The sequence below is a fragment of the Ostrea edulis genome, chromosome 9, assembly GCF_947568905.1.
Source record: "Ostrea edulis chromosome 9, xbOstEdul1.1, whole genome shotgun sequence".
NCBI lineage: Eukaryota > Metazoa > Mollusca > Bivalvia > Ostreida > Ostreidae > Ostrea > Ostrea edulis.
Window position 1 is genome coordinate 27,491,272 of NC_079172.1, and position 12,627 is coordinate 27,503,898.

At 36.0% G+C, this 12,627-nt stretch overlaps 1 protein-coding gene across 4 annotated transcripts; it reads right to left on the bottom strand.

The window, feature by feature from the left end:
- Positions 1–34: 34 nt before the first annotated feature.
- Positions 35–8,034, bottom strand: LOC125659995 (uncharacterized). 4 transcript variants are annotated; one of them, XM_048891838.2, is made up of 6 exons: positions 7,834–8,034; positions 7,293–7,376; positions 5,814–5,918; positions 2,777–2,899; positions 2,488–2,622; positions 35–149 (listed from the first exon to the last, which is right to left on the bottom strand). In XM_048891838.2, the coding sequence occupies exons 1-6, from the start codon at positions 7,862–7,864 to the stop codon at positions 106–108; spliced, it is 522 nt and encodes a 173-aa protein (XP_048747795.2). In that variant the 5' UTR covers positions 7,865–8,034; the 3' UTR covers positions 35–105. The 4 variants fall into 4 exon arrangements, with proteins under 4 accessions (XP_048747795.2, XP_056005994.1, XP_048747796.2 ...); XM_056150019.1 differs by having other exon boundaries at positions 35–2,622; XM_048891839.2 differs by lacking the exon at positions 5,814–5,918 and having other exon boundaries at positions 7,834–7,964.
- Between the last annotated feature and the right edge of the window lie 4,593 nt (positions 8,035–12,627).

Below are 12,627 nucleotides of genomic sequence, written 5' to 3' on the forward strand. Positions count from 1 at the left end.
GTTACATAGAACCATACAAAGATAATAACATTACTTTATAGAATGAACAAACATTTACTGAATTTTCTACGGACATACATATTATCAAGAGTACTTTTCAAATGACTATCCCACGACAGAGGGATAATCTATCATCATGGAATCAAAATCTGAAAAATAGAATAAGAGTATGAACATCTATCACTAAGATATACGAGAATCCGTAGTTTAATTCAGTATGAAATAAATTAAACAATATCTACCATAATCATATCTATCTGATGGTCACATTCGTTTTCAGTTGATTACGTAATAAATAGTCAATGTAACTTCTTGTTAATGGTATCCCATTTTATGTTGCCCGAGTAACTCTTGTAAAGTAGTATCATCTGACTTTTGCAAACATTTTTGAACCTCTCGAGAAAACTACATGACCAATCTTCAACATATTTTTTCTGTACCATCCCCGGGTTAAAAGTGTAAAAATATAAATATCATGGCCTCTGCTCTCCAAGGACCCTGGAGGGTGCACCTAAAACTTGTAGCGGACAGTATAAGAGGGAACTTATACTGCCTCGCTAGAGAGTTAGCTTTTCTAATGATGTGGTAGAGTCTCTCTCTTGATCACGCGAGTTAAGCGACGGCGAGCGTGATCAGCACTTGGCTGGGTGACCGCTACACGTTACAAACTTATGGAAATAGTGAATCCTTTAAGAAATTTATCTCAAAGTATTTTGGATTATGATAGATTTTGGGGCTCTTCCATGCTGAGAAACACACGACTCATGGGTAAAGGGTTTAGATCCAAGAGTAGGACTTTATAGCTCATGAACTTTTCAAATGAATTCAATGCCAGAGGTGGGATAGGTTGCCTAGGAGAAGTGAGCATCCCCTGTTGACCGGTCACACGTGTCGTGAAACCGATAAGATAAAGTTGTTTATCAAATGAGTTCAAGTAAATGATTATTTCAATCTATATTGGACAGGAGATTTTTCTATCTTAAGTACTCATCTCATATAATTTTTACTGTTTGTTTCAGATCCAAACTCAGACCTTCATCACTCTCTTATACACACATGGCGTAAGGATATGAATTACGAGTTAGAGCTTCATGAAAGGTATGCAGGCGTGAACTGTTGTAGTTCATACCCTTATGCATTTTCAAAAATGAAATTCCTTTATCTAAATTTACGGTCTACTTTCATTTCTGTCGGATTTCCCAGCCATTAAGATAGACGTACTATATCTATCAAGATTCATACGCGCATTGTTTATTACTACAGTGCATTCATGAACAAATGGCTGTCATTACAATTTGTAAACATAACAAAGGTAAAACAATGAAAATGTTATTATTACTTGTTTACTTTTACGTCACATATGTTTACAAATTCTGCTATTCATGGACGTGAAGATTTCAGTAAACGATTATGACCTTTTAGAATAAAAAATTGCATATAGCTAGAAAAATATGTAATAAAGGGTTATCAAAGACAGAATATCGCGACATATACCCTCCTTGGTCATTTTGCTGACGCGAATCTCTCAAGCTTGTGTGGTAGAGCATCCTTACCAGTTTGGAATAATAAAATGTTTAATCTATATTAGTACATGTGTTTCGTGTTTTTAATTTCAGCGTAATGTGTACATACGATTCACAAACAGGTTTCCATTGATGGTATTAAACAGAAATTTTAACATTTGAATGATTCCCTCAGTGTCAACTATAGTTTAGATTGGTCACAGTTTGTTTCTCATGGTTCATTGGACAGTTTCTTAATTATTGGTCACATGTCGCTTCTTGGTCAGTGTAAAATACAGTTTGAATTTCGAAATTGAATTGGTAAGTTGTAATTGTTCTTCAGTTAAAACAACTGTGTACATTTGGATTTACAGAATATAATCAACTAATCAGGTCAATTACTAAATATCTTAAGGGTTAGATGCATAGTGTGAATGTAAGAGTAGTATGATTATTTAATTCATATTATTTTATAATGAGTGTATTGATTCAGAAGTCTGAGTGACATGTTTACTTATATTAATAGTTGTGCACTATAAATAACAAGTTATAGTAGACTGTTTAAGTCATGGTTAATGCGAGGAAGCATTCTGTGGTTTTCTATAACGTAGAAATCACAATATGTATATAGAGAGGAATAATGAGTAATAATGAAGAGGTACATAGAGACTTCCACCACAAGGAGATGTGTTACGTCACTGTGTTCAATATTCCTAGCAATCTTTGATCGAATATCTTATACGTCCATTAGCGATAAGAGAGCATTGTGAATGTAGGGGGGAAACATATTGTACTGCATCGCGTTACGAAAATATTCTTACCGGTATAGAAAGACATTTAAGGAGTGTAAAAGTCTGTATTCTGTTTGACTCCCGGATAAAACTGTGTCTTTAACCAAATTGCCTCGTGCAACAGTCCAGTCTACAAATACTATGCTACCTTTTTCGATTGACGTAACAATTACACGACATTTTACAACACATACCTCCTGTGCAGATCTTGCAAAATTTCCTACAATTCCTCTCTCTAAATAGCCGATACAGGTTGTTTCTACAGAGATCGCTTTGGTATTCATCGCAGTTATCCTTAACATCAAAACACGGTACTGTTGTGGTCAACACTGAAATATTTGAAAAGCATTTTGCATGATTTTTCTAAGCTATGTTTTATAATAGGCTTTCCTTTCAATTAAATAATTTTCCAAAGTTTTTAAAAATTAAAAATTTCAGCATATATGGGTAAAAAGAAAATAACCATTGATGAATATAGGTTACCTTGACAATATCCGCAATACGCCCGACAGTTCTTTGATGCCCAAGGACCATACATTCCATCTTTATCGCACAAGCGAGTTTTGTTATATCGAATGCACTGGATATGTTGGTTGTCTGCACATTCTAGAAACGACCAAAACCGTAAGATGAGAGAAACAACAAAAAACCCATTATCAAAAAACTAATAAACTTATTCTTTGTATTTGATTCCAGTGGCTGACACTAGGGAATTTCAAATAAGAAAAAACGTTATTTATGGTATGTATAATAGAGACTCTGTAACATCAAAGGTCAGCAACTAAGACCAATTTTTACTTCAGGCAACAAATACTTTCTTTCTTGACATGTCTGCCCTTTGTTTAAGGAGACCATGCTTGCCCTGTTCCTGAATTTTCATTCTTTATAGGATTCATGAAATTAATTATTGTTCGTTATCTTCACCTTTCCCATTGTGAGAAGGGCGAATTTTGAAGACACAGACGTATTCAAATGGACGTGAAATATGATTCACGCGCTTATAAATTGTTCATTCGAAAACACTGGGGATAGTTATGATACAATGGGTAATGGGAAAAGAGTTGTTCCTGCACAATCTATATATTGTTAATGGTTGTTTACAAACGTATGACTTGTTGATTGCTAATTCAGGAGATGAGGCAATGTCTCTCTGGGCTTCGACAACCAAACATCTTTTAACGTGTAGACACCCAGTAACAAGAGACACACATGCCTTATCGGTCACCTGAGTAGTTAGTGAAAAAGTATCACTACTCCCACGGGATATGAAATCTGGAAACACATTCCTGTTCTGAATATCTAAGCTAAATTCCAATGTTCAGCAACAGTATAAAACAAGATGTGTTCTTAAAATTTTACTGCCCTAAAAAGTGCAAACACTGGTGAAAGACTTTAGATAATATAATAGGTGTATGAACATTAAAACATTCAAAGATATGACTAATTTAGACCCATTCTAGAGTCAAAATCCTGAGTTTTGAAATTAACCATTTTTTGTACATCCTTCATTGTTATTCCCAAGTATGCATTTAGATAAATACTATATGCTAAGTTTGGCCCAACCATGTGATCAGAATGTATACTCCGGGGATCATCAAATTTATAATTTTGGTAAAGGACTACCTGCTCTTCCTAAATATCCATATGCTAATAGTTTCAATTTTGTATCAATAACACTAAAGATAATGATATTTAAGTGTTTTACAAATGAACACTACATAGCAAGTTTGGTCCCACCCTGGGGTAAGAACCATTACCCCGGGGATCATGCAATTATACAATTTTGGTAGGGGACGTCCTGTTCTACATCATTATGCATTTAGTTTTTCTTAAATATGTGCGTTTCTAGGAAAGAAGATTTTTGAAAATTGGTCAATTTGGGCAATATTTGCCCCGCCCCTCTCAGGCCCGAGGGGTGTAGGAATACTGAAATTTACAATTTATGTCCTCCTTGTTCCAAAGATGCTTCATACCAATTTGAAAAGAATTGGAATAGTACTTATCAAGAAGAAGTTAAAATGTCTATTGTTCACATATAGGGATGCTTACTCCTCCTATGCACCTGATCCCACTTCTGGTGTATCCAGGGGTCTGTGTTTGCCCAACTATCTATTTTGTATTGCTTTTAGGAGTTATGAGATTAATCACTGTTCGTTATCTTCACTTTTCACATTTAATAACTGACCATTTTGGCCCCATCCTAGTACTAAAACTCCTACCCCAGGGATCATCAAATTTACAATTTTGGTAAAGGACTATCTGCTCTTTTTAGGTATTTATTTAGTTTCAATTTAGTATCAATAGCACTAAATAAGATCTTGTTTCAATGTTTTACACATAAACACTATGTACCAAGTTTAGCCCCACATTCAGGTCAGAACCCCTGCCCAGGGGATCATGAAATATATAATTTTGGTAGAGGCCTGCTCTACATTACTACGCATTTAGTTTTTAGTTTTACTTACACGTGTGCGGTTCGTGAGAAGATTTTTGAGAATTGGTCAATTTTGGGCAGTCTGTGCTCCGCCCCTAGGGCACTAGGGGTCGTGAAAATTACAATATTGGTCCCCATTGTCCCAAAGATTCTTTATACCAAACTTGAAAATAATTGAAATAGTAGTTGTCAAGAAAAAGTTAAAAGTGTTCAATTGTTGTAAAGGTGACATAATATATCTACAGAAAAATTTGTACAATTATTGCTGTAAAAGTGAACAACATCAGTCTGTAAATATTAGACCGATTTTGCCACACTAATTTTGACTACGGATAACTCCGTATACCTGATCAAGATATAGGGATAACGGCGGGTGTGCCCAGTCAACAGGAAAGGCTTACTCCTCCTAGGCACCTGATCCCACCTCTGGTATGTTCAGGGGTCTGTGTTTGCCCAACTCTATTTTGTTTGCTTATAGGAGTTATGAAATTGATCGCTGCAAGGATCGTTATCTTCACCTTTCATTTTTAAATTAGTTACCGAGTGTTTGGATTTAATTAGTTATCGAGTGGTTGGGACCGCCGCGGTGGTTTAGAGGTTAGAGCGTTCGCCCCGCATGCGGAAGGCCGGGGTTCGAATCCAAGCCACGACAGACATAAGTCGTTAAAACAGGTTGTGACAGTTCTTGGCATCAGGTGTGAATGTTACGGGTCCTTGGAGATGACCTTAAAAACGGATGTCCCGTGTCACAGTTTGTGTGGCACGCTAGAAAACCCTCACTGCTCATTGGCGTAAGCGCAGAGAAAATGCCTAAATTTGAAGCCCTTCACCGGTCTTGGTGTTGTCTACATATGAGTAAAAAATTCTTGAGAGAGAGACGTTAAACAAAATACAATCAATCGATTGTGTGTTTGGAAGCGTTTTAAAACGCTATGTGTGAACAGGCACTGAACAGTTAGATTCGATTAATTCATGATACCTTACAGAAAAGACTCAAATGCACACAAAAGATTCGGTCTATCGCATGTAAACAAAGTGTATTGATATTACATCAGATAACTACTAGACAAGTTAGAATATACGTGCGTTCAGGTGATACGACGGTGTTGCTAGGTGTTGTTGATACGACTTTGGAACTGAGAGTTGTTTTTGTATCAGTCTTGTCTGTAGCGGTGTATTGAAATTGTTGTCCTGAAAAAAAAAACAAAAAACCTTTCAGAATCATTATACGTCGTTATATAATATTGTGAGCATACAAGCTAACATGCGCATCGTTAATGGGACCAGGTGCCTAGGAGGAGTAAGCATCCCCTCTATACAATATTCAAGAAAATGTACATATACCTATTTTATGATAATTTCCACATAGGAACGGACACTTATTATGCGATATTAGCCATGGCTTTGATGCATTACACAACTTTTCTTTAGAGTACAATTTACAGTTTCTATAATCCCTTTAATCTAGATGTTTCAAAGTGTTTGCATAATGCATGAGACATAATTTGTCGAAATGCGCATCTGGTGCATCAAAATTGGTACCGTATAAGTTTTACATTATGACACCCTGGGTCGAGGTCTCTGCTGGTGGACTGTTAGTCCCCGAGGGTCTCTACAGCCCAGTAGCTAAGTACTTCGTTACTAGCTTGAAAATACGGATGTATATTTAATTGCTATTATAGAATTTAGAAATTCATTTCCAAATTAAGGATTATCTCCCTCACGCACAGCTCTTATCCTTCAACGAATTTGACTCCACTTTTTTGACACACTGTTTTTGCCTATAATAGCTCTAAAACGTCATTGTTATTTCGGATTTCGAACATTTCGGTTGAGCATCACTGAAGAGACATTATTTGTGGAAATGCGCATCTGGTGCATCAAAATTGGTACCGTATAAGTTTTACATTATGATGAGTTTGATTACTGTATTTACTGCATTTTAAACCAGTCTTGTATTACATATAGGTATCCCATAACTAAGTTTACAATGAAACCTTCATTCCAATATTCGAGCGGACGAGAAGAGAAAAAGGGACTGGTTCAGGTTTTGTTTTAGATTTTTTTTCCTTTTTGGCAACCAAAATCTGGACCTTCTGAATACAAGGATAAGAACAATATTTTAGCCTTAACTCTGTGTTATATAAAGGAAGATTCGAGTCTTTTTATATTTACAAACGTACCAGCGAAATGGAAATGTTGTAATTTTAAGCATCTTAATTTTATACAGCCAGAAATTCAACTTTTAAATGATATATTTTACCTAATGAATACTTGCAATGTGATATATATGGTAAACTTCAAACTATATCATTTATTTTGAATAATTCGTAAACAACAACACACCTAAATCACTGCTTTTAAAACAAGACTCTCTATATTGAGCTTCTGTTATAAAGCATAATATTGAATTTTTGTAAAACCTTTTAAACTTAGTAGACCATACAGGTACATTTCGATCATTAAATTTTGTGTAAAATCATGAATCAGTTCCTTTAATATGAGTTGTAGAATTCGTTAGGTTATCTTCGTAATATAATGTTAAGGCTTATTATCGACACTTACCAAAAGTTAATGGTGTCCCGTCCTTCACAACAGGGTTAACTGTGGGTGCAGAGTTCAAAGAAAGACCTTGAACTATTGCAGCACCTGGACAAAAATGATCGTTTTGAAGTTATAGATGGAAGTTACAAGTACTTGTAGAAATAAACTTCATTTTTCACTCATGTTTTCCTATACACTGTTTGAATGTGTTGTTAAGAATCAAAGAAACTACTTTTCATTTCCTGTTATACACTTCTGCACACGTGGAACTACTGAAATTGTCATATTTCATGTATGTTACTGTATCAATACATAGCGAGGGAGTCTGATTTCCATTAAAATTGAACACTTTTGTATGGGGCTCTATTTCTAGTCACACATAAATGACTATATTGTGAACATTGCGGAATTCTAATTTGCACACTAACAACAATAAATGTGATTTAGAATACTGGAAGGGTAAATCCTTGGGATATGTTGAAAGATAGACCAAGGATAAAGTAACTCATTCTAATCTTCAGGTTGTAGTTCAAGATGTAAAACAATTTCAAATAAGACTTACATGAAATGATTAAAACCCACGACACAGCCATTATCTTTATTGACGTGCAGTTCCTATACAGATGTACATACAACGACACTCTTATCCTGATTACATTCTATATAGTGCTGTTCTTATCTCTTGTGTGCATTGAAAGTACGCAACCGGATGTCAACCGAGGTTCATCCAAGTACGATATAGATTAAATGGGTACTGTAACAGAATTTACGGATGTAGCAATCAAAGTACGCAACCGAGGTTCATCCAATGAGAATTATTACAGTGAGTACTAGTATAGTGAGTACTGGTATAGTAAGTACTGGTATATTGATTGAATGTTGTTTCACGTCCCACGCGAGATTATTTTACTCATATGAAGACGTCACCACTGCCGGTGAAGGACTGCAAAATTTAGGCCTATGCTCGGAGCTTATGGCATTTGAGCAGGGAGGGATCTTTATTGTGCCACACCTGCTGTGATACGGGACCTTGTTTTTTTTTTTTGCGGACTCATCCGAAGGACCGCCCCATTTACCTCTTATGACAAGCAAGGGGTTACTGAGGACCTATTCTAATCCGGATCCCCACGGGATTAGAGTACCGGTATTGTGAGTACTGTAACAGTATTTACAGATGTAACAATCAAAGTACACAACAGAGATTCATCCAATGAGAACTAGTTCTCTAGTTCGTCAATACAAACTATCATTTCGTCAAATGCTGTCTGACATGTTTCATACCGATTGTTAGGCCGTTCTTTGCACACTGATTTTGGCTACGGATATCGCCGTTTACCTGATCAGGATATAGGGCTCACGGCGGGTGTGTCCGGTCAACAGGGGATGCTTACTCCTGCTAGGCACCTGGTCCCACCTCTGGTGTGTCCAGGGGTCGGTGTTTCCCCAACTATCTATTTTGTATTGCTTATAGGAGTTATGAGATTGATCACTGTTCGTTATCTTCACCTTTTATTGTGAGTATTAATGCATACAGTGAATACTGGTATAGTGAGTACTAGAGATGTTTCTGAACATGAATCGAATATGAAGATGAACACGAATCTGAAACGAATATGAAACTAATGCATCCCGATCCCAATGCTTAAAACTTAAAAATGTGTAATTCCTTAAAATTGTAAATAAATGGATGATATTCCAATTCCTTATTTAGCGATCTGCTCATTAGATTTTGTTAACTAATAGAGTAGTATGTAAATGACTGATATAAGTCTTATAAATGTTTGTTATCTTATATCAACATTATACAACAAATAATTTTGTTCTCCGAACTGCCAAACAGGCACAAAAGCAGGCATGATTAGGCAGGATCAGGATTTTCAGTCGGCCCTGACTTAGTACTACGTGGGACAGATACGATTGTGAAGACATGGCGTCTCTCCATGACCCGTGTTTCTTCAAGGCATTGTCTGAAAACATCTAAAATCATCATCAAAAGACGATTTTAAAAAGTGGAAATTGTGTGTGTGGTGTGAACGAGAATTGGTGCGTGGTGTGCGAGAGAGAGAGAGAGAGAGAGAGAGAGAGAGAGGGAGAGAGAGGGTGTATGTGTGAGAGAGATGGGATGTGTGTGTCTGAGAGAGAGAATGTGTGTATGTGTGTGTGCGAGAGAGGGGGGGGGGGATAAAACTTCTTGTTTAGAAAAGTGAACACACTTTCTCCGTTCTTCCCCTAACTCCATTGTTACACAACTGAATATATATGAACATGGAATTATCGTTCTGAATACCGAGGAATGCCGCACAAAAGAATGAATGTTAAAGGCTGACACTAGGGAATTTCAAATAAGAAAAAACGTTATTTATGGTATGTACAATAGAGACTGTAACATCAATGATCAGCAACGTTAGAACTAAGACCATTTTTACTCCAGTCAACGAATACTTTCTTTTTTCACATATCTGTCCTTTGTTTAAGTCTACGTTATTTCCAGGAGGCCATGCTTGCCCTCTTCCTGAATTTTCATTTTTTATACGATTTATGAAATTGATTATTATTATCTTCACCCTTTTCAATGTGAGTAGAGTGACTTTTGAAGATAAAGACGAAGGCTATAATAGCTCGAAAACTTCATTGTTATCAGTTCGGATTTCAAACATTTTGGTTGAGCATCACTGAAGAGACATTATTTGTCGAAATGCGCATCTGGTGCATCAAAATTGGTACCTATAAATTTTACATTATGACCCCTGGGTCGAGGCCTCTGCTGGTGGACTGTTAGTCCCCGAGGGTCTCTACAGCCCAGTAGCTAAGTACTTCGTTACTAGCTTAAAAATACGGATGTGCATTTAATTGCTGTTATAAAATTTAGAAATTCATTTCAAAATTAAGGATTATCTCCCTCATGCATAGCTCTTATCCTTAGACGAATTTGACTCCACCTTTTTTTTTTGGCACGCTGTTTTTGGCTATAATAGCTCTAAAACTTCGTTGTTATCAGTTCGGATTTCAAACATTTCGGTTTACATTCCAATGAGGGGTGAACTATGCTTCACACGCATAACAATTTAAAAAAAAAGGATATGAGACAATAGTTAATGTTAGAAGAGTTAGTCCTGCATAATCTATATATTGTTAATGGTTGTCTACGAATGTATCTCTTGTTGGTTAAGCCGGTTAGGGAGACGAGGCATCGACAGCCAAACATCTTTTAAAATGTAGACACCCAGAAATTCACCTACAGATAAACAAATTGCACATTTATTATTGTAACTGGGAACAGCATCAATCTGGAAGTGTGTATTCATTATTGAGCTCTCGAGTGTTTGACAGATGACGTTACTTTTTAAAGCGTTATATGTGAACAGTCAATTAACAGTATTCACTATACTAGTAATTACTGTACTAGTTCTCATTGGATGAACCTCGGTTGCGTACTTTGATTGCTACATCCGTAAATACTGTTACAGTACTCATTTAATATATATTGTACTTGGATGAACCTCGAGTCTATGTACCTCTCCATCATTACTGAAAGAACAAACTCGTACTTGTATATTATACTTCTCTCTCTCTCTCTCTCTCTCTCTCTCTCTCTCTCTCTCTCTCTCTCTCTCGTTCGTTATTTCTCCGGTTATAGAAAAGACACAATATTAACCATGACGTGAACAGTCCACTGGACTTGTTATTTTAGTGTCTATATATCGATACAAGTATACATACATGTATTAGTCGGACTTCTGAATCAATACAGTCATTATGAAATAATTTGAATAAAATAATCATGCTACTCTTACACTCACTCTGTCTATACAATCCATTAGATATTTAGTAACTTACCTGAATGGTAGATTATAGTCCAAATGTCCACAGTTTTTTAAACTGAAGTACCATCACAACTGACCGATTCAATTTCTAAATCTAAACTGTATCTTACACTGACCAAGAACTGTCATGGGACCAATGATTAAGAGACTATTTAATGAACCATGAGAAACAATCTGTAACCAATATAAACTATAGTTGGCCCTGAGGGAAACCTTCAGATGTTAAAAGTTCTGTTTATTACCAGCCATGAAAACCTGATTCTGAATTTAATGCACACATAATGCTGACATTTTTTTATCGTAAAATTAAAAACATATGTATTAATATAGATTAAGCATATCATTATTCCAAACGGGTAAGGGTGCTCTGCTACACAAGCCTGACATATTCCCGTCCATAAAATGACAAAGAAAGGGAATGTCCCGATTTTCAGTCAATAACTCTTTGTTACATTTTTTTTCGAAGTTCTATGCACTTTTTAATTCCAGAAGCTCATATTCGTTAACAAAACCTTTACATCCATGAATAATAATATTTGTAAATATATATGACGTAACAATCATCGGTTATATTTACACATCCAATGTGTTTGCCTTTACAAATTATAATGGTAGCCATTTCCTCATCAATGCGCTGTAGATGTGACCATTGCGCGTATGAATCTCAATAAATATAGTACGTCCATTATAATGTTAGGCTGGGAATTCCGACAGAAATGAAAGTATAACGTAAATATGAAAACGAATTTCATCATTTATGAAAATGCATGGCGGTATGAACTACAACACTACCTTTCACGAAGCTCTAATTCGCAGTTTATACCCTTATGAAATTTATTGTGACGGCTCTATATAGCCATTGAGTTGTAGTACTACGCGGGAATTTACATTACTGGCATCTATGGCTCAGTAAAGTCAGTGAAAAAATCTTGAGAAAGACGCTAAACAATATATAACCAAAGCAAACCAAACCAAATCCTGCTAGGCATCTGATTTAACCTTTAGTGTGTCCAGGGATCCGTGTTTGCCATACTAAAAATGTTGTATTCTTTATGGAATTTATGAGATTGATCTTTGTTAGCTAATTTCACTGTTATATATCAGAGCTAGATTATTATTAGTCTCTATGCTGTTTTTGTTACTTAATCATTTCGTCCAAATTTTACTGTTTAGAGATCTAATTGTTTGCTCTAATTATTAAGCATAGAGACTTGGGGAAGTCTACATCAAAGCTAAAGCAATTGCGAATATTTGTCAGTTGTTTCCCCTATTTCAAACATAGGTGGCGCAAGACTCGTTTACGTCCTTGTTGACTTCCGGTGTACATAAGATTTACGAGAGATTGTAAGGTTTTTGTTGTGCAAATAGGGAGCGGGGGTAGAATTCCCGAGATATGAAGCTTTTATAAAATTCAACTGGTTCATTGCCATCATATGTGACAGCGACACCGATTGTTTTAAGTTCCACTCAGCGTCGTGCGGTATAAACTTCAGTCTTCAGTTCAGTCCACGTCCGACTACACAGATATCAGA